The 22,725-nt window shown below is 41.6% G+C and overlaps 1 protein-coding gene across 1 annotated transcript; it reads right to left on the bottom strand.

Moving 5' to 3' along the window:
* Positions 1-10,370: 10,370 nt before the first annotated feature.
* Positions 10,371-20,231, bottom strand: PDK4 (pyruvate dehydrogenase kinase 4). The gene is made up of 11 exons (XM_031614400.2): positions 19,965-20,231; positions 19,231-19,372; positions 18,194-18,265; positions 17,428-17,612; positions 16,876-16,965; positions 16,125-16,202; positions 15,476-15,552; positions 14,733-14,831; positions 14,323-14,433; positions 13,612-13,725; positions 10,371-12,889 (listed from the first exon to the last, which is right to left on the bottom strand). The coding sequence occupies exons 1-11, from the start codon at positions 20,107-20,109 to the stop codon at positions 12,758-12,760; spliced, it is 1,245 nt and encodes a 414-aa protein (XP_031470260.2). The 5' UTR covers positions 20,110-20,231; the 3' UTR covers positions 10,371-12,757.
* Positions 20,232-22,725: the final 2,494 nt, after the last annotated feature.

Below are 22,725 nucleotides of genomic sequence, written 5' to 3'. Positions count from 1 at the left end.
TCAGTCTCTTTCTGTCCTCAGTGCTTGACAAGCCAGCAAGGGAAGGAGGCAAATTGGCTGCAGCCCTTCCCATGCTCTTACATGGCCTTGGCACCAGGGCAGTGTGGAGGATGCTGCTGCTGCCTGAATCATCTTGAAATGTTTAGGACCAAAACTGCTGACTAGAAGAAAGCAAACTGTATGGATCTGTATGTGCATTGGCATGTGAGTTCATTCTTAGAATCACCAAGGCTGGAAAAGACCTCCAAGATCATCTAGTCCAGCCATCTACCTACCACCAATATTTCCCCACTAAAACATGTCTCTTAGTACAACAGCTAAAGGTTTTTTGAATACCTACAAGGAAAGTGATTTCACCACCTCCCTGGGCAGCCCATTCAAGCACCTGACCACTCTTTTGGAGAAGAAATTTTTCCTAACATCCAACCTGAATCTCTCCTGGTGCAACTTGAGGCCATTCCTTCTAATTCTATAGCTAGTCACACAGGAGAACAGGCCAAAATCCATCTTGCCACAACTTCCTTTCAAGTAGTTGTAGAGTTCAGGCAGTTGACTCTTCATATGAGAAGAGACCTGGAGAGATATTCCAGTCAAATCTTTGCTCTACTTCAGAACAGAGCTTTTCAACTCATGGCAGGGGTGTCAGGACTGAAGCCAATACATTCTAGAAGAATTTTGGCATTAGTGAAATTTTCTTTCTTCAAAATCACTTACCATCTTGAAAGATCATTTCTTTTCATGGGGGAATCTGTTAACAGCCTATACTCCATTTCTGACAAAATCAACTGCTGTGATTGTGAGTTTCGTTATATCTCCCAACCAGAGCAAGACTGACAACTATTTCTATAAAACATCAGAAACACAATTATTAGAGGTAGGGGGAAGGTTCTGGTCTGCCATGAGAGGCAGCAGCTTTACTTTTAGCTGAAAGTACTGCTGGGCCAATTAAAATGATCACAGAGACTCTGCTCCTTCATATTATAGGAATGCCCTTTCAAAATGCACTATGACTTTTGGCAGCACATTTTGCCCGTGGGACAAATGCCTGTAAATTAAATATACAAGAGTTCAGTTTTTGAGATTGGAAGGAAGATTGAAACAGTCTGGGGTGGCCTGTGCTCTTATATACCTTTATTAAACTTGGAAAAGCCAAGGAGGCATGCTAGCTTTTCAGCATGCTCCAAGCTTTGCAGGGCTCTTGATGGGCTGCTGCTGCTTTTCTGAAATGCTGCAAGACACAGATGGGTCAGACACAGCAATATTTCCATTTACTTTCAGGATATGGAAGTAGCATTTCCCTGTGCTCCCTAGGGTTTGCACTTCTACTAAATGACAGTGCAGAACATGCTATTAGCAGAGATGCCAAAGCCTAGCTAGTGCCTGACACCTTAACCTCCCTAAGAATTATATTAAAGTAGTGGAAAGATCTACCACGGTCTTTATTTGGGAACGGCAGGAACTTCTGCTACAGCAGATGAGTGAGTGGGTCAGAAAAGATTGCTATATACAGCAACTGTCAGATGAAATTTGTTGGCTGCTCAGAATTTTTTTTTCTGACCGTTTTTCCAAATGCATCTTAAGCTTCATAGCACATAAAGTGGAAAGGTGACTAAGACTACTATGCATTCCAATGACCTGTTTGATTTTAATATACAGTTAATTTCCTTAGCCTTTTGCCTTGCATTGGCACCCCATGAAACACTGCTAAATTGCAATTAAGGCATTTGAAACAAGGACAGAGGGGCACAGGATGATTTTTACACCACTGGTGAACTGCTATGTTCTTTCCAATGAGGGCTAGCTAGGGATGCTGCTACCAGCCTTTTGCTTAGTGCCAGAATACATCTGCACTTCAGTATTTTATCAGTGCAATTGATATGGCTCCTAGGCTATTTACACTGCAGTTAGCATTGGGTTAGATTATGTCAATAGTGACTGTCGACAGGGAGCTGCACTGGGTACAGCAATAAGCTTGCTGTCAATTTTTGGGAGATGGATGTTGAAAGCAGACAATTTTGATCAAGAAAAGGGATCTTCACCTGTTCCTTATAACCTCACAAAACCTACCAGCTGGTGAAGGGCCAAGAACAGGTAACTCTTTAAGATCTGAGGAAAAACAAGCAGGAACAGGAGAGTAGTAAGCCTGCTTCAGACTAATGCCCTGTAAAAGAGGGAAGAGAATTGTGGGACCTATAAATGCACAGACTCTGGCTCAAGTGGTACAAAAACAGGAGTGCTGCAAAGGGGCAGGGCAGTGCCTTGGCAGGCCACAGGCACGCAGCACATTGGAGAGCCAGGCTGAGGAGACACTGTGGTCAGTACAAAGATGTTTTCTGACAGAAAGTAACAGAGGTATTTTAACATCCACGCAGAGAAAAAAATCACCCAATACAGCCTACTACAGAGAAGTCCATTGAATTACATCTACCTACCAAAGCTGAGCCAACATTTCTGTGAGTCACTCCTGTTGTTTCCCAGTGTGCACGGCTCTCATGAACTCAAGGTCGTGCTGTCTGCCTGGGTCAGCACTGAACAAATTTCTCACTGCCAGCAGCTCTGAGCTAGCCTTGCTGGAAATTCCAGCATGTCATTCAGGTCCATTTCTCCCATAGCTTTGCCTTTCCCTTACCATAAATCCAGAGAATTTCAGTGATAACTTTCTCTTTCACCTTACAGTATTTTGGTAGCTTTTGCTTAGGGCAGCTTTTTTGCTACAGAGAACAGTTAAAAATAATCTGAAATGAATTACACAGGCCCATGCACACACCAAGTCAGATTCTTCTCAACTGAAGGAATTTTGACCATCTGGAAAGAAAAGAAATTAACTTTTATATTTACATCTGTTTGCTCATATATCAGGACACTGATCGTGTAGTTTGCAGCTGCTGTGTAGATGGAGTACAGTATGTGCTGCTGCATTTTCCTAGTCTTAAAGTTCTCTAATGCAATCAGGTCTGCTGTGATCTGTGGGTTGTGTGGCATTCCAGAATAAAAATGAGAGCCAGTTGCTTTACTATTTTGGTTGGATTAGCATTGAAACTATTTGGAGGGTTTAACACAGGAGCATTTAATTGTTCCCAGTCCTGTTGTTTAAGGCAACATTTACAAATTATTTCAGTGTTTTTCTGACTGTGTTCTTCAGGGGCTGAATTTTCTGGAGGATGCAAAGGTGGGAGAAAGCTGTGTGCCATCACCTTGCTGTGTGTGTTAGCTGCTGCATGCCTGGGTGTGACGTTTGGTACTCACTGCTTTCAAACTATGTTCCCTGCAGCATCATGAAGTCTCCTGTAGCTCGTATTTTTAAAACAAGTTTGGCAGTAATTTTTTGTTTTTCTCTGTGAAGAAAATGGATTGAGGTAGGCACTCTGTGAATGTCAAAAACTTTGAGACAGGATGGCTCATGAACTCCAGATCTCCTCTGTACCTGCTCCCTCTTCTAGCAAGGGTGGTGGGAAGCTTGCTGGGCTACAGAGCTCTCTATCTCTTTGGCTCTGTAGGCCTTGTTTACCCAGCCTCCTGAAACAAGGTCTGTCCAGTTAAATGTTCTTTACTGCTTGGATGCAGAGACGGATTTTGGGGGACAGGCAGCTTTCTCTCTTCTTCCATTTCCAGTTTGTTGAAGCTTCACCAACACTTGACCTTCACCATCCATGCATCTCTCCATACTGTAGGCCTTAGTCCAGCCTGGCCCAGTCTGTCATGGGGCTGCACATTCTGTGTCACCTTAACATCCTTGTCTTTCCTATATCATCATGAACTTCGGAGATAGCTGGGACACATCACCTGGCCATGCTGCTGGATTTGCAGTTAGCCAGCATCAGGTCCTGCCTGGTGGCTGGCACCCACTTGAGCAGCTCTTTCAATTTGGGGCAGGGAGAGAGGCAGTTCCTGCTCTTTTTGGGATGAGCTGGGTGTACTGGTTACAGTGAGGCAAGCGGCTCCAGGCAGACAAGATCAAACTGTCAGCAGCACCTGGGACTGCCTTGAGCGTGGGCCTGGACTTTGACACTGCTCCTTCGAGCAGCCTTGAGAGGAAGAGAGGGAGGGCGGTGGTGAGACCAGCCCAGCGGCCTCTTGCTGACTTGACACAAACATGTTTTCAAGTCCTCGGTGTGGCTGGCAGGGTACATGCTGTCCTGTCATTTTGCTGCTTCTCTCTCTGGAGAATGTGGGAGCAACGCCAAGAGAGGCCGCTGCTGCCTCCTGCGGCCCCTATGTACACAGTGTTTTTGTTGGGGGAAAAAAAAGGATGGAAAGCTGTAAGCAGAACAAAGGAGCCAGGAGCTAACGGCTGAACAGCAGCCATGAGTTTCCTGAAGGTTGTTTTTAAGGTTTGTAATCATTCTCTCCTTGCTTGCAGCAGTGTTTTGTGTCCTTTTATCTAGCACCAGCGGCAAAATTGCCCTCTCCTTCAACCCACTCATTCGCTTCCAAGTGTCTAGTGACTATGGGAGGCACGCTTGCTTGTTTAGGCTCCCAGCCCCAAACAGCTGGAATAATCTTCTAACCTTATTGAAGCAGGCCCTCACATTGTTCATGTTTTGGACACTCTTAATCCTTTATTCTAAAAAAGCCTCAGCTGTATGAGATGAGCACCAGCTGTGGCTGGCCACTGCCATGTGCTGTGCCCTGTCCTTCTGACTCCAGGTGCAGACAAAGCCCTTCTATCCCAGCAGAGCTCATGGTGGCATGAACACAAAGACAAGCTCCTTGTTCTGCTGGACAGGGATGCTCTTGCCTCTCAAAGCAAGCAGCAGCTCTGCATCTAAGCTTCCCGTTTTGTACAGTCTACAGGGAGATAACACCGTAAGACCAGACTCTTTCCTGAGGTTATACTCTAAAGGACTCAGAAGTGAGTATGCTTCTTGTCTTCTAGAGACCTTCAGGAACACATGCTGATCAGCAGCTCAAGCTATTTTGGCTCTGTTCTTGATCCACTGATGTGAACTGGAAACTTGCCATTGATTTCAGTGGCTGTAGAGTGAGCAAAAATTAATTGTCACTACTCTATTGTTCAACATTTACATTGGTTAGTGTGCTGATCACATTATGTTATACTTTGTACTGACTGAAAATGAGAAAATAAAGGTTTAGTGTACGTTAGAATCATGTTACAAAGAACAGAGCTCATTATGGAAATCAAATCAGCAGAAGTTCCCAAACCAGATTAGAGGCAGAGTATTGATATTTTACCTATATTCTTACAAGTGAGAACAATTGAATAACTACTTCTGGAAAGTATTATCTTCTTAAAAAAGAAGTTTTATAAGTGAAAACTTAATATGACATACACAAATATACTTTGATTATGCTAGAAATGTCTTAAGGAGAAAAAAAAAAACAACTTGCTGCATTAACATAATTCAAAGAAAAAGTAAAGCAAAACCAACAGCTCTGCCTGACTCTCCTGTCTGTTCTCATGAAATGAACTGACTGCCCCCTGACAGTTCATGCTGCTGAGGACAGAACTCTCATTTCCTGTAGTAGTGGCTGTATTCATTCCTGGAAGGAAATAGGAGGATCTGTGGTTCTTTTCTGCTCTGTTTGACTGCAGTGGTGTAGATTTAAAGTCAGGGCACATCTTTTCCCTTAGCATCAATGCTCCCAGGTGTAGAATATAATTCCATTGCAGAGCAAAGGAGAAGGCAACAAGAGGTCTTCAGAGAAGGATAAAAACATCTCTTTCATCAGCTCTGAATGCTAATCTCTATAATATAATTTCTGGGGTCTGCCTGCAGCAGTTGGTGGTGATCCAGTGAATAGCTTTGCCATTTCTCCAGCAGTTTTAACATGGTTGTTGTCACTGGAGTATGCAGAAGGTGAATTTTATTTTTATTGTTTTCTTAAGTGAACTGATCATCCAGTGGCCTTGAAAATTCATCAGAAGCTTTTGGCAGTGCACCATTCCCATCCTCCAGCCACAAGAGATAAGCGCACAGGGTGCAGGCTGGCACCCAAACAGCAGTGGGGAGCGCAGGGGAAAAAGAAGGAAGGATCCCCAAGGCCCTGCACACGGAGTGATTTGGACTAGTGGTTGTTTCTGGGCAGGTCCACAAATGGTACAGATTATGAGAACTTGAGTCTCCCCAGTCAGATTTTCAGAATGAAGCTTTCCTCATCATGTACTTATGTAAAACCTGAAGTGAAGCCGATTAGAAACAAAGGAAAGCTGTCAAGTGAGTTCAGACGGTTTTATGTCAGCTCCTAACAAAGCACAAACAACCTCTTCTGCGTCAACAAAAAAACACTAAGTTTTATGCCTGAGCAAACAGCTTCCTATGGTCTGTGAAGCAATGACACGTACCCATTAATATCCAGAGAGGCATCAACTACCTGAACGACCCCGTCACAAAGGCTGAATTCCTCCAATAACACCCTCTGCAAGCAGGGGAGTGGCTGCAAGCCACCAATATGCTTTGCAGTGCATGTTATGGACTGAAAGGCATGCTACCCCAATTGAAGGGAAGGGCAAGGAACCCTGCCAAGTATTCTGCCCCGTGTACCAAATAGTTTGTTAAAAATCAACCAGAAGTGTCATGGATTGCAGTGCTTCTAGAAAACAGGGGACCACAGGCACAAGAATGTACACTCAAAAAGTGCTTTCAGTGCATCTAGTTTCTCGATAGTCTTAATAATCAGCATCAATTACAGCTAATTCCTAATTTTCTGTGTAGTCATGATAGTTATCAAGTAATTGGGTGTCCCAGGCAGAGGCAGCATGGCTCCAGAGGGCTGCAGAATCTTGGGCAGAGCTCTTAGGTGCTTGCATTGCACAGGCCTCATTGCCTGCTGCTGTTGTGAGGCTCTGCAGCCAGCCCAAACCCCCAGCTGACACAGCTCTGCAGTGCTCCTGCTGGCATCTGCTGCAGAATAAATATTGTCTGGGATTTTCCATCATCTGTCTGCTAGCCAGCAATGACAGTGGTGACGCTGTTTAGAACGCCGTGTATTTGCAGCCTCCCACAGCCATCCAGAATTAGCAAGGGAGTTTGACTCATTTACCTAAACAGACACATTTGCTGATACTTGAGAAAGCCAAGAGCATCCATACAAGGTATTTGCATGGGCCTGGCAGAGCTGACAAAGGACCTGGGACAGATCTCTCTTCTTCTAGTGCAACAGATGGGAGACAAGTGGAATGCACCAAATCTTGCATGGCACTGGTTTCTATTTTTAGGCAAATAAATGGGCTGGGAGTCAGCTCACAGCTGAAGTCATCTGAGAATAGGTGCCTGCATGTGCCCTGAGCACCAAGGATCCCATCACAGTAATTGAGTTGTCTGAAGATGAGAGAACTATTCAGCTGGCTAATAGGTATCTACTTTAGGATGAGAGCTTTCTGAGGTCCTCAGGAAATATCAGCTCTGGTCACCAGAATGGGAGCTTAGTCAACTCCCTCATATGTACATGAGTACTTATGTAGGGCTGCGATAACACACTGTACTTGGTGTGCTGAATCTTCTGCCAAAGCTCTCGGCTTTAAGCACAGAAGGCTCAACCTGTAAACAAAAGGGGCTTGGAGCATCTCATACATGAAGAAAGGCTGAGAGACCCAGGGCTTGGATAAGAGAAGACTGAGATCTCATCATTGTTTGTAAGTATGTAAAGTGCAGGAGACAAGTGGATGGGGCCAGACTTTTTTCAGTGGTGCCCAGCAATAGAACAAGGCAATGGAAAAAATCCCAAGAGACAGGAAGTTACTACAAAAAAAAAAGAAGAACTTTTCTACTGTTCAGAGTGACAGAGCAGTGGTACAGGCTGCCCAGATGTTGTGGAGTCTCCTTCTCTGGAGATACTCAAGTCCTGTCTGGACACTTTCCTGCATAACTTACTGTAGGGAACCTGCTTTAGCAGGGTTTTGGAGTAGATGATCCCTAGAGGTCCCTTCCTGCAGTCTTAAACTGCAGAGTCCCTCTCAGCTCCATGAGGATGCACTGCAGCCTGCAATGGTGATCACTCCTCTTACTGTATTTCCCAGAGTCACAGGTCTGTCTGGGTTTTCAATGACACGACTCCCGCAAGGCAGTGGGAGGTTCATTATTTGGGGTGCTACTTCTCACACAGCAGGAAATGAAATCAGTACTTTCCTCTCTTGCCTCTTCCTGCATGAAGTAGAGGAGGGACATGTAAATCTGTGCTAATTCCGCAGGGGGCAATTCACTGCACCCTGATTAGTTGTTTATTCCTAAGGAATATAGAGAAAATGGGGTGAGGAGCAGCTTTGTTAACTTATGCATATTTTTGTACTGGTATAAAAAAATGACACAAAGGAGCTTGAGAATATTCTAAAGTCAGGATTGTGTTCCAGTCTTTTGTTGCTCCATCTGATGTTTGAGATGGCAAAAAAGAATTCAGACTCCCTGCAAGAATTTTCTGCCCTTCCTTCCTGTAAAGTGAATGGAGAGATGCCCTGTTCTCTGTCTGTTGAATGAAAGGAGGAGCAGCATCTGACCAGGTGCTGCATAATATCATTCTGTCCTGAACATGCATGCCAGCACAGCGCCCCTTTTATTCCTATAATACAGAATTGGGATACAGGAATTTGAATTGTGTTGACAACTTCTCGGAAGGGCAAAATCAGACATCAACAGAAAAGTCCCTTCCACTTCGCACTGCAATGACTCTCCAGTGCCCCCACCAATTAGCTGAGCCAAGAAATGACAAATGCCAGTCTCTACATTCTGTTTACCAAAAAGGACTTAATGGCAGAGAGTTATTGGGGTTATAACCTGATTACTCAGATCATCAGCACCACTACATGGAGAACAAGTTGTTTTTCGAGTCCAGTAGTGCTCCTTATCTAGGATATCAAGGCCTATTTCGTAATAAAGCTATGGAAGGGACATTACCACACACTGAGGGCAAAGTCTGGTGTATTTGAGAGCTTGGTGAAGTGATAGGAAAGAAATGATAATTAACAACTCCTTATCAGGCAACAGAGAAATTAAATTGGAGGGGTGCCCAAAGCACTAGCAACAGAATCAGTGTTAAGCATTTTATCTAGCAACCTGGAACAGAAAACACTGGATGTTTTGGTGTTATTTCTGTTGACTTCAGGAACCTTTGTAAAGTCCAGATCAAAGGTAAAGGGCTGGGAAGTGCAACATCTGCTTATCTTCTGTGAAACCAGAATGTAATTCAGCCATGACTAAACTTGGCAATTTCATTGCACCTCTGACATGCTGAAAGCAAGCCGATCACAGTACCGCCAGGGTTTGCTGAGTCAGGAGTTGGGTGCATGGCCTCTTGCACTCAATAAGCTTATGTGTAGGAAGAAAAAAAATTCCAACTTCTGGAGCCTTCTAGGCAGCAGAACTTGGATGAAACAGATTGCCTGAGAACAGCATGAGGGAGATCATGCATTATTGCTAGAGTCTGGCTTGTTGCAGGCTGCCCACAGCTGCAGCTTGCCCAGCTCACAGCTGCATAGCACACACCCTAACAGTTAGGCCATTTTACTAAAATTCAGGCAAAAGCAGTATATTGTTGGGAAAACACAGATCAGTGAAAGAACCAGTTGCACAGGACTGTGTAGTTGCAGCAGACTGCTTTGTCCAATAACCATAGTTCCATTCTAAACCAGCCCTTAAAATCCAGTTGGCCAGAACTATACAGCATATGTTTTGTGCAAGGGAAGAGATAGTCACCTAGATTTTCCGTGGGAAGCCTTTACGTAAGTGCAGTTTTCAGGAACCTTCATTTGGCAGTGAAATAGTTTGATTTTTGCCCACAACTGCTGGGCAGCAGTGGTGTTGGGCATGACAGACAAGTCTGTCACTTACCCATTTGGCTTTTGAAACCACTCCTTTTGAGACTGTCACTGATTTATCTTGTGCAAGTTGCTTGTTTCTTATTTTTTCCTCTATTAAGACTTCAAGATTACTTGCATACCCCTATTCTGCAGCTAGGAATCTGCAGAGGCAGGATGAATTTTTGTAGGCAAGACATTAGTAATTAAGTCTGTAATAACTGATTACAAAAAAAGAGTCACATCAGGCAAGACAAGCATCAGGAGTTAAAAATCAAATGCAAGTAAATTGAAACAGATCAATATGATCACATTGAAAAGAATTCCTTAATTCACAGAATCACAGAACGGCCAGGGTTGGAATGGACCTCAAGGATCATGAATCTCCAACCCCCCTGCCACATGCAGGGCCACCACCTTCTCATTTAATGCTAGACCAGGCATGGTACACAGTAACTTGTGTCAGCAAACGAGAAGAAGTTTTCATGGTAACAAAACTGAAGCTTAAAAAGCTGTTTTAACTGCAAGTTTCTTTACAATCTTAAGCTACATCACATATGGCATGTCTGATGTCTCTTGAAACTCCACATTGGCCTACACTTGCAGTATACTTTAACAGAAATAAAAATAGTAGACAATCATTAGAAAGATTTTATTACAAAATTTTAGTATCAACAAACATGTAGAAGGTTTAAAACTAGCTCTATTTCCAGAAATAAAAATTCAGTAAAGGCTGAAAAAGATAAGTGTTATCTAGGCAGATAGCCCTTAACAAGTTTTTAATACTAAAGGAGACTCCATAAGGTTTCCTTAAATGCTACACACATCTGTTTTCATTGTATGTTCTGCATATACAACTTCAAGATTATACTTATCCAGAAAGCTCCTATTTGCAAGCACTATTACAGACATTTTTACAGCACTCACATGCTTCAGATGCTTTTAAAAATAGACATTACAGCTTCGAGCTGCAGTAGCTGAAGTTATGTTACAGATCTACAGTCTATCACAAGATCGTAAATCACATTCGAGCATTACTGAGTGCAGACAAAGAGGTATTATGTTTACTTAAAAGTAACTATCTAGACATATTTTGTGACCTTATATTCAATACAAGGTCAGAGTATTCAAGTATATTATGGCAGTGAAAGCAGTTTTTTCACACCTGTATTTTCTAGACAAAGATATTTCAGTTTTGTTATCTATTTCATTCACTGAGTGAGTGAAAATATTCCTGAAATGGTGACCTTTGGTGATTGCAGCTTATTCACTGGGGTAAGAGTTGCCTCAATGCAGTATTTAAGTCAATATGCTCAGTAATTATCACCATTACTTCTAAACTGCCAATTTGAAATAAATGAACAGAATACTACTTTATTTTCCACTGAGAAATCTACCCCCAAAAAGCTTTTAGAACATGGAAGGTAGATCTAGCTTTCTCTTACTGCTATTTAAAAAGCATTTGCTATTCACAGTAGAGCGCGGAGTAGATTTCTGCCCAATAAATGCAGATCTGCTTTAGAAAACTGTCAGTGACTGAGCAGAATGCTTTAAATACTGTATTTGCATCTTCCTTCCAAGAATCATTTACACTTAAGATAATGATGCTGGTTAGTTAATAACAATTCAAGTAACATTATACACCCCTAATGAACCTTGTTGACTGCCCAGTTGAGAAATTTCCATTACTTTGAGTAAATTCCATTACTATACTTATGAGGAGGGGGAAAATATCCACAAAGATGGGAAAGGTAGCAGCTTACTTAATTGACCATTTTCTCAACAGCTCTCTCCCACTAGCACTCCTCCTGTGGCAATTCCCCTTCTGTTGTACATAACTTTTATGAAGATTTTTATCGATGCAGTTGATATTTTCAGTCTCATTTCCTAAGACCTTTCACTACAAAGGACAGTTCTCAGAACATTCTACTCCAACACCACTCTTCCTAAAAACCTAACAGATTTCAGTGCCCATCACAGCTCTTAAGGTGTCAAATCCCCATATATTTTTAGACAGTGTGGTCCAATACATAGTTGACAAAGATGGTAATAGACAAATTTTGGTTTAGTGCACTGAACCCACTGGTTATCTTACAGACTGACAAAAAAGAATCACAGGATAACATTTTAAATATGTTGTTTCCCATGTCACGCCCATATAACACAGCATCAAAACCTTTCATTTCAACTTGCATATCTGACTTCAGTTCCTGGAAAATCCTAACTTGCTTGGCACATACTTCCCTGAGCACTGAGATATAGGCAAGATGTAAGTCAGCCTCATGACTGTTAATACCAAGTTACTTCATTGAAATCTCTCTTCTTCGTTACCTTATGCACAGGAGTCTTGCTTCACTAGCTTTTCCATCAACAGCTTGAAGAAACACAAAATGAAGTGTAACTCAGAGCAAGGCATCACTTAAGAATGATTACTGGAATATCGGATTGCTTCTTTTGTTAAGACATGACTTCCTTACATGTGGAAAACACTTTCTTACCAGGGCTCCCTCCCTCCTTCCCAGTCAGGATCTATTTGGATGATGTTTATAACATGGCAGTCTTATAGCAAGGTGAAAGGATATTTTCCAGGTGTTCTAAATGCAGCTTTTAATACAGGTACATCTACCTGAGGAGTTCTGTAAAATGAGCTGCTGATATCTATTCTAGGAGAAAGATATATACCAGCTTAACTGACTTTTTTTTTTATCAGTCTCAAAATTCAAGCATTAGACAGGATTCAAATTGCACACCTCTACCACATAAAGTCTTTGATCATAACAAAAATAGCCTGAGTTTCCTCTATACACATATCCCTTCTTCAGCCTGAAGTTCACAGCAAGACTTTACGTTTAATGTATACAGCCTAGGCTATAACATCTTTAGCTTCTTCCTCTTCTGCCAGTCCTGCAACAGAAGAATTTGCCTGTTTGGAGGTAGATGAGTACTTCCAAACACTAGTCTCTGATAAGCCAGCTTGATCCCTTGGATGCCTTTGATATCCACTTCCCTTCAGAGAGCTGCAGTCTGCTTTGGGCCTTTACTTGGGATGCACCAGTCATCTGCCTCTGAAGTTGTTTGGTAATGTTTGGAAGCAGATTTGTTAAAAACCGGAAGTTTTTCTACTGATTCTGTTGATAGGGCCTAAAAAGAAATAGAAATTACACTGAGAAAATTCATGCAGTATACATCAAGGCTTAATAAAGTGACACCACAAAATAAATTTACACAAGCATTTCTGTAAAAGTTAACCTACTCTAGTACCTAAGTTCTCAACCTAAGTTTTGCAGAACAAATGCGTAGCATCAGATCATGTTTATGCATTCGTATAGCTGTAAAATTATTCTGTAACCTGTTTTCAAAACAACCTTGGAGGCACCAGAAAAGAAATACACAGAATTACAGAGAAACTTCAAGATGTGATCTTTTCCTACATATTCTGCAGCTAAGGGCTTATTCAGACTCTTTCTGAATTTGTTTACATAGACTTTCTTGTCAGAGTGAAGAACAAACAGTAAGGGAAGCAAAATATCTGCTACTCACATCTCATTTCCGTTACTTCATTTTACCCCTGTACTTTCTATTCTATAAACCAGGTGACACCAAATCTACCTAACAGAAGAATCTCTGAATTTGATTTCAAGCTCTCATCAGTAATTATTCAAGATACTTAGCTGTATCTTGAACAACAAAAAGAAAGCAACAGCTTGTTTAAACATACTGGCATTTCTCTAAAAAAAGTTTTCCTATTCAGAGAATGGGAATTCAGAGAATTCATTTACCTTTAATATGATATTGAAGTAGTCACTTCACTACATTAACAGTGGTTATCAATGTTTATTTAGTTTTACACAATCAAAACGTACCTTCAAGTAGATAATAGCATCTGTTCCATAGCCACATATGGAGTAAAGATTTAAATCTCCTTGGAAGTATTTGGCATATAGACGGGAAATTGGCAAGCCATATCCAAAGCCAGCCTAAAAAGTACAGTACAAAATGAATTGTGTTAGTTTTTATGACTTAGAAATAAATAGCCAAAAAATTTTCAGAGACCTTAGACTTCAGAAGTCCTTTGTATCTTCTAATAAGAGAAAGTACTTCTAATCAGTTTAATATAAAAATTGAGTATTTAAAAAAAAACTCCATCAAGGAGGGAAAACGTAGATATACTCAAGTCTTACTTTCATGTATTATACTTCTGTGTTTTCCTTGTCCAGTTTTCACTAGTACAGCTTGATTAGTGTAAGTTTTTTACTAGTAGATAACTAAATGTATCCCATTATGCTTGCCACTGTAAAGGCAGCACTTCTAGTAAGTCTGATGACTGAGTGGGAGTGACAATCAAGTAAATTATTGTCATTGGAGTAGAAGAAAAATCAGATTAGGAATATGTTTATACTTTTAAAGGCACATCCATTGAGCTAGATATTAAATTTATTTCATAGAATGTTAATTCTTATCTATGAGGCTCAATCTTTGCATACTCTGCAAAGCAGTAGGGTAGACATAACACACATTATTTATTATTAACCTGCCCAATACTTATAGCAACTTCAGTACTGAAATCATCTTACAAGAGGAGTTTGCCGACCATCATCCATCCTTGGTCTTGGTGCTGTGGAATACATGTAGCTAAACAGCTGCTCAATTTTCCTTACTGGAACACCACCTCCTCTATCAGAGATCTGATTTAAAGAAAAAATAAAGTTAACTAGGATCATGTACTAAACCCAGTGTTTAAAGTACTGGTATTTAACAAATCCTTCCAACAACAACAAATGCTATTTGTTTCACAGAATATTACTTGTCAGTAATATTTGCAATTAGATAATTGCTCTAGATGTATGCTTTCAACAGAAAGCTCATACATATCATCTTTCATCTGTTGTCATAGAACTTGTGGCAAGTTCTAATGGAATTTGCTGCAGCACATGCAATCATAAGGATTATGTTAAGGCCATATAGTAGATGGTCTATGAGATACCTTAATGGCCAGGTCTTCTTGTCCTAGAACAACTGTTACTTCAACTGGAGAGAGGGAAGGACTGTTCTCTTGAAATTCAACTGTTGCTCTCATTGAATTCTATGGAAATGAAGTTTGCCATTATCAGTGTTGAATCTATGCATTAAAATCAATTTCATTTAATATTTCTACTATGTCACAGAAGCTAAGCTCAGTTACTACCAATTACTACCAGCTTTGGTAAACACTTTGCAACTTGCATAACATAAGGAGAGCAGAAGCTTTCACACCTAAAAACACCTCTACAATTTGAAAGATTACTTTTTTTGAAAGATTAGTTTTTTGCCAACATCTAGCCAGGCAAATCTAAGTTAAATAAACTCACACCCTTTGAAGTCAGTGGGCTTGTGGGGAGAAAACTGAGTTCAGAAGTCACTATAGACTTCCAGAAGTCAGCATCCCAATTTGCAAAACATTAGTTCAGCCCTATTTACTACTTCAAGATGCATTACTTAACCCATAGCAAAACTGCTCTATGGTTGTCACAACCCCATGTACCACTTACTCCCTCTCTACCATATGCTGTCCCAGTTGCTACCACCATGTGAAAGTGTCCAAATATTTTCCTAGCAACTGCCCCACACAGTAAGTTTTTATAAATCCCACTGTTCCATGCAAAAACTCTACAACATTCAAGTCTAGCTAGAGAATAATATTGAAGCTCCTGCTCAGAAAACTGAAGAAAGCAACATATACTGACATACCTTAAAGAGCTCAAAAAGCATGTGAAAAAGATGAGATGGAACATAGACAATGTTAATTGGCTCTCCTGGAAGTTTTCCTAGAGGAAGAGAAAGACAAGTAAGACTTACGAGGGGGACAGTTCTGTTTGTCTTTGGTACTGCATCCAAATTTTACAGTAAGCAAGTTATTCACTAAAACAAACAAGAAAATATTTAAGTTTTGGGTGTTCCCTCCCAACTGAACAATTTTGTTTAGGTAATAATTATCACCAGCTTAGTAATCATTAATTCCATTCCACACGTGAAGGATTTTAGAGGTAAGACACCTGCTCAAGATCCCACATGTTGGCAGCTTAGACTAGAACCTGCATTTGTCAGTCAGTAGACAGACTTCTCCTATCCCAGATACAGAGTTCCTCTCAGCAACTTATTTTATTTTTAAGTACAGACTAGCCTTGTACTCAAATTTGTAAATATAGCTGCAGGAAATCTCATGTTTAAGATGCAGTGATATCTGACACAAGAGCTTAAGTGAGGTGATTGTAACAAAGTACAGAATACCACAAGACAAGTCAAATGATTTGAACCGCTATAGAAGTGAGAGCCTTTTGATTCATTAAAGGCACTGATTTGGCTACAATAAAGAGTAAGACATAAGCCCTCTTCTTACCATTTACTTGATTAAGCTTCAGTTCTGGAGATGTTAAATAGTACTGGTCACATAGCATCTTGGAACTTTGAAAAGCATCTGAAATATTTATTTAAATAAAGCATATGAAATGGAGCATTACATACTGTAAAAGATTCTAATGCATGGCAACATACAACTTCTAACACTTGCTAAGGTGATACAGACTGTAAATCTTTGCTTTACAGGGCATGATAATGCTGCATCCACTGTGTGCACTGGAAGTGAGACTAAACAGAGCATTTCAGGCAAGCTTTCAGCACAATTTGGTGATTCTGTAAAATAGATGCATCTGGGATATTATATACTATTAGGTAGTGCTGATTCCAACACTACAGATTATTTTCACTCCTACCATATCTGGTGGGAGATTCCATTCACTGGAACAGGCTGCCCAGGGAGGTTGTGGAGTCTCCTTCTCTGGAGATATTCAAGACCCACCTGGACACCTACTTGTGTGACCTGGTGTAGGGAGCCTGCTTTGGCAGGGGGGGTGAACTCAATCTCTGGAGGTCCCTTCCAGCCCCTACAATGCTATGATATCTGACAATTGCTAGGCCTGCTACTTTTTTTTAACTGCTACTTTATATATTATATCCTACACAAACTCATGTTTTGATAGACTGTTCTCAGCTATTTCAACAAAAAACTCAACATCTTACACTACACACACTGCCGACCTAAACTATCTGCAACCAAATGCTGATCATGTTAAAGACATCAGAACACTTACCATTCACTACCTCAACAACATCACAGCAAGGATCAATACTTCCAATGTGCCTCGGGTGACCTGATCTGGATTTATCATCAAAAAGAAGGGCTGTTTTGGATGAAAACAAATACTGTACTTAATCACACTTGCTATGCTACAAAACAAATAATTTTATATTAAGAGTATAAACACAGCAGATAATCAGATCAGTACTGGTTATGCCTTTTTAGATTTAAAAAGGCAAGTCTGCTGCCAGTAGATTATGTGCAGTTCAAGATGTAAAGGCTTTTAAAATGTAGAAGAACCTTATCTTCCACATGAGACTTTTCTTTCTAGACTACAGACTAGTTGTAAGTTCTCCCATTACTTTCAGTCAGTGTAACTTTTCAGTGTCTCACAAAGTCATCTGAAACAGATCTCCCTCTGACAGCTCTGAGCTGTGCTTACATTCAGTTGTTTTTCATTTGGTTGAAGGCAGAAGTTGGAACTAGAGGATCTTTAAGGTCCCTCCCAGTCCAAACCGTTCCATGATTTTATAAAGCCTTTCCACAGTTAAGAATTCCTACTTACTGTGTTGGTTCATAAGCATCCGGGTGGAAATGCGGCTCATGTAAAAACGATCCAAAAAGTACTGAATGTTTTGATTGGTGACAGGGTCTACTTTAAACATATCTTTGTATTCAATTACTCCTTGTGCCATTGTAGGGACTACATCGTGATGTCTGTTTCGAACTCTAATTAATGTATCTATAAATCTAGATAAAAAAAAAGTTTTTAAAAAAAGTTATTAGAACATCACTCTAAGACTACATGAAAGCAAGTATAAAGTTATTACCCAATCCAGCAGCACAGATAACTGAAAGAGTCTCAATATGGTTTCTTATTCTATTCTTTTTAAAATTAACTCCTCGCTGACTTAGAATTCTGAGTTTGATATTTTAATATAATCTGCATAATCATTATCCACTTCAAATTTGTGGCATTTTTACTCATTCATAACAGTTTGCATAGAGGGGAATGCAGTTTGCATGAAGGGTTAAGAAACCCCTAGCTGACATCTTAGAAAGAAGCTGGGATTTGACATGAGATAATTTTCGTTGATCTTTTTTTGTTGTGATAGTTTGAGGGGCAGTATGCCCTAGAAACAAAGCTACATAAGCAATACTTCTCATAAAAGACCTTAACTTAATCAGATACTTCTACCTATTTGCTCTGTACTCAGCACTTTATACTAGATTATCAACTTCAGCTCAGGACAATGGTCATTCTGAAGTGACTACATTGTGAGAAATCGAATGTATATTCAGAAGGTCAATAAAATAAACTGAAAGCTTACTCAGATAAGACTTTTTGGTCATCTGGGCTTTTCTGATGGAACTCAACCAGCTCTATTAGACTTTGGATGTACCTATTGAAAACACAGAAGAAACATGCTATCAGTTGATTTTTATTAGTACAAAAAAGATTATCAGTGTCTTGTTCAAGTCATAACTCTTAACAAGTTAGAAATCCAAAGGATCTTCAAAACAAAGCTCCACCTAAGTACAGGAACACAGACAGTCACTTCTGCCTGAATCCTAGAAGTCATGCAAGCCTTCTTGTACTTGCCACCCAGAAAGAAATTTAAAACATCACCATAATAACATTGACTTCTCTTATAATTCAAGATGGTAAAACAGGCATTTAAAAAACAAGATCATCATTAGGAAAGTACCTGAGCAAAAATTTTTCCAGGTCTGATCACCTTTGACACAAGTTAAGTACTTGATCCTCTTTGCTAATGGCATCTGACAGCCTTGACGCATATTGCAAAGGCACAACTGTAGTTTATTAGATTAAGAACAGTTTCTGGATCTTACTCTAATATTTTTGCTCTCTATGCACGTGCTGCAGTTGTGCCAGTAGAACAAGGTTAATTCTGATCCAAATCACTGCCCACTGCAGTGTGGATGTTAACTGAATGATAAACACCTCACAGGTCAAGGCAATTTGTTACAGAATGGAAGTCTTGTTAGCAGTCCCACCAATGAGAGACCCAAACAAGAAAACAGCCTGATCTTACAGTTCCATATAGCTCTGCTCTGTTTTCACATGGCATGCAAACTCTCTCTTCTTGCTTGTTAAGAAGTACAAGCAAGTTTTCCTTGCTACATCAAATTGTTAGCTGAAGAGATTTTTTTATTTTTTTTTTAAAGTTTAACTTCTGCATGCTAGTCGAGGACAAGGTAAAACAGCTTGCAATTCAGCTTTGATGAACAAACTGCATTCCCTGTGTATTTTGTTACTGCCTTCCATTACTCAAACACACCGACAACAACTAAGCTGTTGAAGCCATGTTATTTTGCAGGCTCAGTCCAGGCCATTTCCACTTACCAGCTTTTCACCAACTGCACTGATGGGGTGCTTAGCAATTTATCAGGAAGGAGCTCTATTTCTCTCAGTATGTTCGCAAACCTCACGGGGAGCTCTTGTCGCAAGAATGCAAAGGAAGTCCTTTCACATCCATTAGTCGAGCCTATAAAACAAATCCAAGAACTGCATGTTGAAACTATTTTTCCCCAGCATACAAGTACAAATTGCCACCTTTCCCCAGACTTCAGAACTACACTGACTGCAAAGGAGCATGCGATCAGTGGCCAGTTCTCCTACGTGCATATGCATGTGCTGTGTTTATGTGACAATGAGACATAGCCCGTTCCATATTTGTGCATCTCCTATTTTGACGGAGGGAAATAGTGGTGACGCTGTAATCCTCCCGAAGCAGCTCTCCAGCCTTCGTAAACACGTCGGTCCGACCGTGCCACGTGAGCAGCACAGCTCACCGCTGCCAGCTCCGTAATCGGATCTGGGTACAGCCTGTTCGCTCCCTCAGAACAAACCTAATGACTCCTCCTTAATAACGTGCGCCACGGAACGCAAAAACATCCATCGGCCCGTTACCTACTGCCTCCCACACCCCATTAGCACCCCCAAACACAGTCGCAGCGCCGCCCACCTCCCCTCCGCATAGCCAGCACAGCCGAGGGGGGACAACCCGGAGTCACCCTCAGCTCGCCCCGCTTCTCCCACGCCGCCCACAGCCCCAGCCCCTGGCTGACAGCTCTCACCGAAGTCCAGCAGCTGCTTGATGGAGAGCGGGGAGGGGGAGAAGCGGGAGAACTGCTCCACCTCCCGCGGCAAGCGGCTGCTGCGGACGCCGCCGGCCCCGGTCAGGGGGACAGCGGTACGCAGGGCGATGCGGGCGGCTTTCATGGCTGCAGAGGCGGCGGTCGGGAGATGCTCGGTCGGTCAGTCGGCGAGGCGCCGGGTGCCAGCAAGGTTCTCGCCGCCCCTCCGCCTGTGGCAGCACCTTCACGTGCCGCCTGTATTTACACCCGCGGGGGGCGGTGCTCCGCAGGCACGGCCCCGCCCCGCCGACGGAACGTTCCTCTCCCTGAGGCTCGTGACGGCCCCCCTCGCTCCCGTTGCACGCCCCGTCCCGTTCGCGGTGGCACGTCGCCAGCCTCGTGGGGAAGTGACAGTGCCACCGGCTGCCCCGCGCCCTGGCGCCGCGCCGTGCCCGCTGACCTTGGTGACAGGGCAATGTCAGCCCCGTGCAGCCTCGCTGAGACCCGAGAGCTCCGCGCTGCCCGTTGCCCGCTCGGGGCAGCCCGTCGCGCCGCCGTGGCCGCTGAGGGGCTGCGAAGCTCAAGGGCCTGCCCAGCGTCCCCTGCCTGTGCCCTGCCTGGATGTGCGCCGTCGGGCTGAACGCGGCCCTCGTTATCAGCTCCAGCTGCACTGCCAACCCTGAAGCACGCCGGTGCTAAGCACCGTTAGCCGAAAAGGAAAATACGGTAACATTTGCAGGCTCTGCCTTGCGGTCAGCCTAGGGAATGCTACCATGGAATTATTAAAAGTGTGGGATCGGTGCACTGAAGCGCAAAGGGAGCAAAACTCGATCTTAACCCCATGATTCAGTGTTTGACGTGTAGGTCAGTATTGTGACCGGGATTAATAGTGGCCAAATCTCTGCAGACAGCTGCTTTGGTGACGTGCTGGTCCCAAAGCTCCACATAACCCTTACTTTTTCTAGAACTGACCTGGTAATTGGTGGACCAAACTGCTCTCTTACTGTTAGCCAATCTTCCAGGGTTAGAGATGGGCTGGGAAAAGCCTGCACATCTCTTCAATGGAGGGAGAACTTTGATCTTCAACCTGTTGGCATTTTCCTAAGTTAAGGGTACAACATTATAGGCAATTTTAATAATGTAACCTTCAGCAGAGGAGTTCCTCGCACCCCAAATCTTAGCATGTAACAATAAAACAATGATACAAGAATCTGTTTTTAATGCTTAAATATAACTTAGTCCAATTTTTATATACAAATGTTTATATACACTTTTATATACATCTACATACACAAATATAAATACTTATTCATGGGAAGGAAGATAATTTCCTAAAAAGAACTCCATATACTTTAACATGCAGAAGAAAACACTTAGCTTATAATTTTTTGAAGCTTTATCTCATTTTTGTCTTCCTAGTCATTATGTCTATTATCCCTGCTTTCTCTTCTACCTGTTCTTTTATTATTTTATTGCTCCCCATGGAGTAATTACTCCATTATTTTTCCATCAGATGGATCAGATTTTTACCACAGTGACAGAATGTTGGCATATGAAAATGTGTAATGAAGCAAAATGAAGATATCTAATCATGACAAACATAACCTTTTTGATTTTTCTGGTGTTTGCCAGAAGTTGAAAATTTGGCAAGGGATGTTGGGGTTTGCTTTCGTCTGTTTAACTTCATTTACCTGCACATTGCAGATGACTCATGGAAGTGAAAATAACCTACAAAGTGGTTTCAGTTACAGAATATGAATGTGACAGCTTTTCTTTTCTTTTAGGCTCTTCCTGGAGCTACTAATGAAGGGGAAGCAAGAATTTCAAGGCTAACAACTTGCAATCGAATTTGAATCAAGAAAGTTCTCTGCACTCGGACGTTACTCCAGTTTATAAGGTCGCTGTTTCTGTTTCTACTGAGATACTTTATTTTAATCTGCTGGTGAGCTGACTGTGGCTAATATAAATAACTTGAATTACCTCTGTAAGTAGGCTTATTACAGACTCTATTCTGAATGGAAAAATGTTTACTGGAAACAATTTCTGTTGTTTACATTTTTTTTCATTACAGAATGTTTTTTTCCCCCTCTTTTCCTTTTAGTCAAATGCAGGAAATATAGGAAATATTGCCTTATCCAACTGTTGAGACAGCAAGGCTCCAGTCATTCAATACTTGGGTGTTTCTCAAAACAACACAGACTTCTACAAGAATTTTGTATACTTGCAGCCTATCCACTAACTGAGCTCTATTACTCTGGAAGAAATGTGTCTCCTTTATAACACAGATTTGCTTCTTGCTCTTCATATGAGAGATGGTGCAACAAAGTGCATTCTGAGCAATATGATTTTCCATTTGTGTAAACAGAAGTGAAGTATTTGGGACACAGTTGTTAAGGATATCCTGAATGCTGTCCAAGAAAGCTAACTTTTATGTGAAAAGGTTGCACTAAATCAGGATTCATTATCAGCCAAACTGCATGTGAATACCAGGCTGTGAAAATTAAACCACTTGAAGTAACTTCCCAAGCTGTCCTAACTACTGTAATGCCACTTCCCCCTCCTCTTGAAGCCCCAGCGCATACAACAAAATGCTGATGTTAGAGAAAATGGTTTTGATAGTGAAGAACACTGTCAGGATCTGAACTGCAGCATTTATCTGATACAATCTTATTTCTATCATTTTGGTATCTTAATTTTCCTCTTCTGAACTACCCTGAGATGTTATGAAAAGGTAATGATAATGCTCTCAGTTGCTCAATAA

The sequence above is a fragment of the Phasianus colchicus genome, chromosome 6 (assembly GCF_987193195.1).
Source record: "Phasianus colchicus chromosome 6, bPhaCol1.hap1.1, whole genome shotgun sequence".
NCBI lineage: Eukaryota > Metazoa > Chordata > Aves > Galliformes > Phasianidae > Phasianus > Phasianus colchicus.
This window is presented reverse-complemented; position numbering and strand designations above follow the sequence as displayed.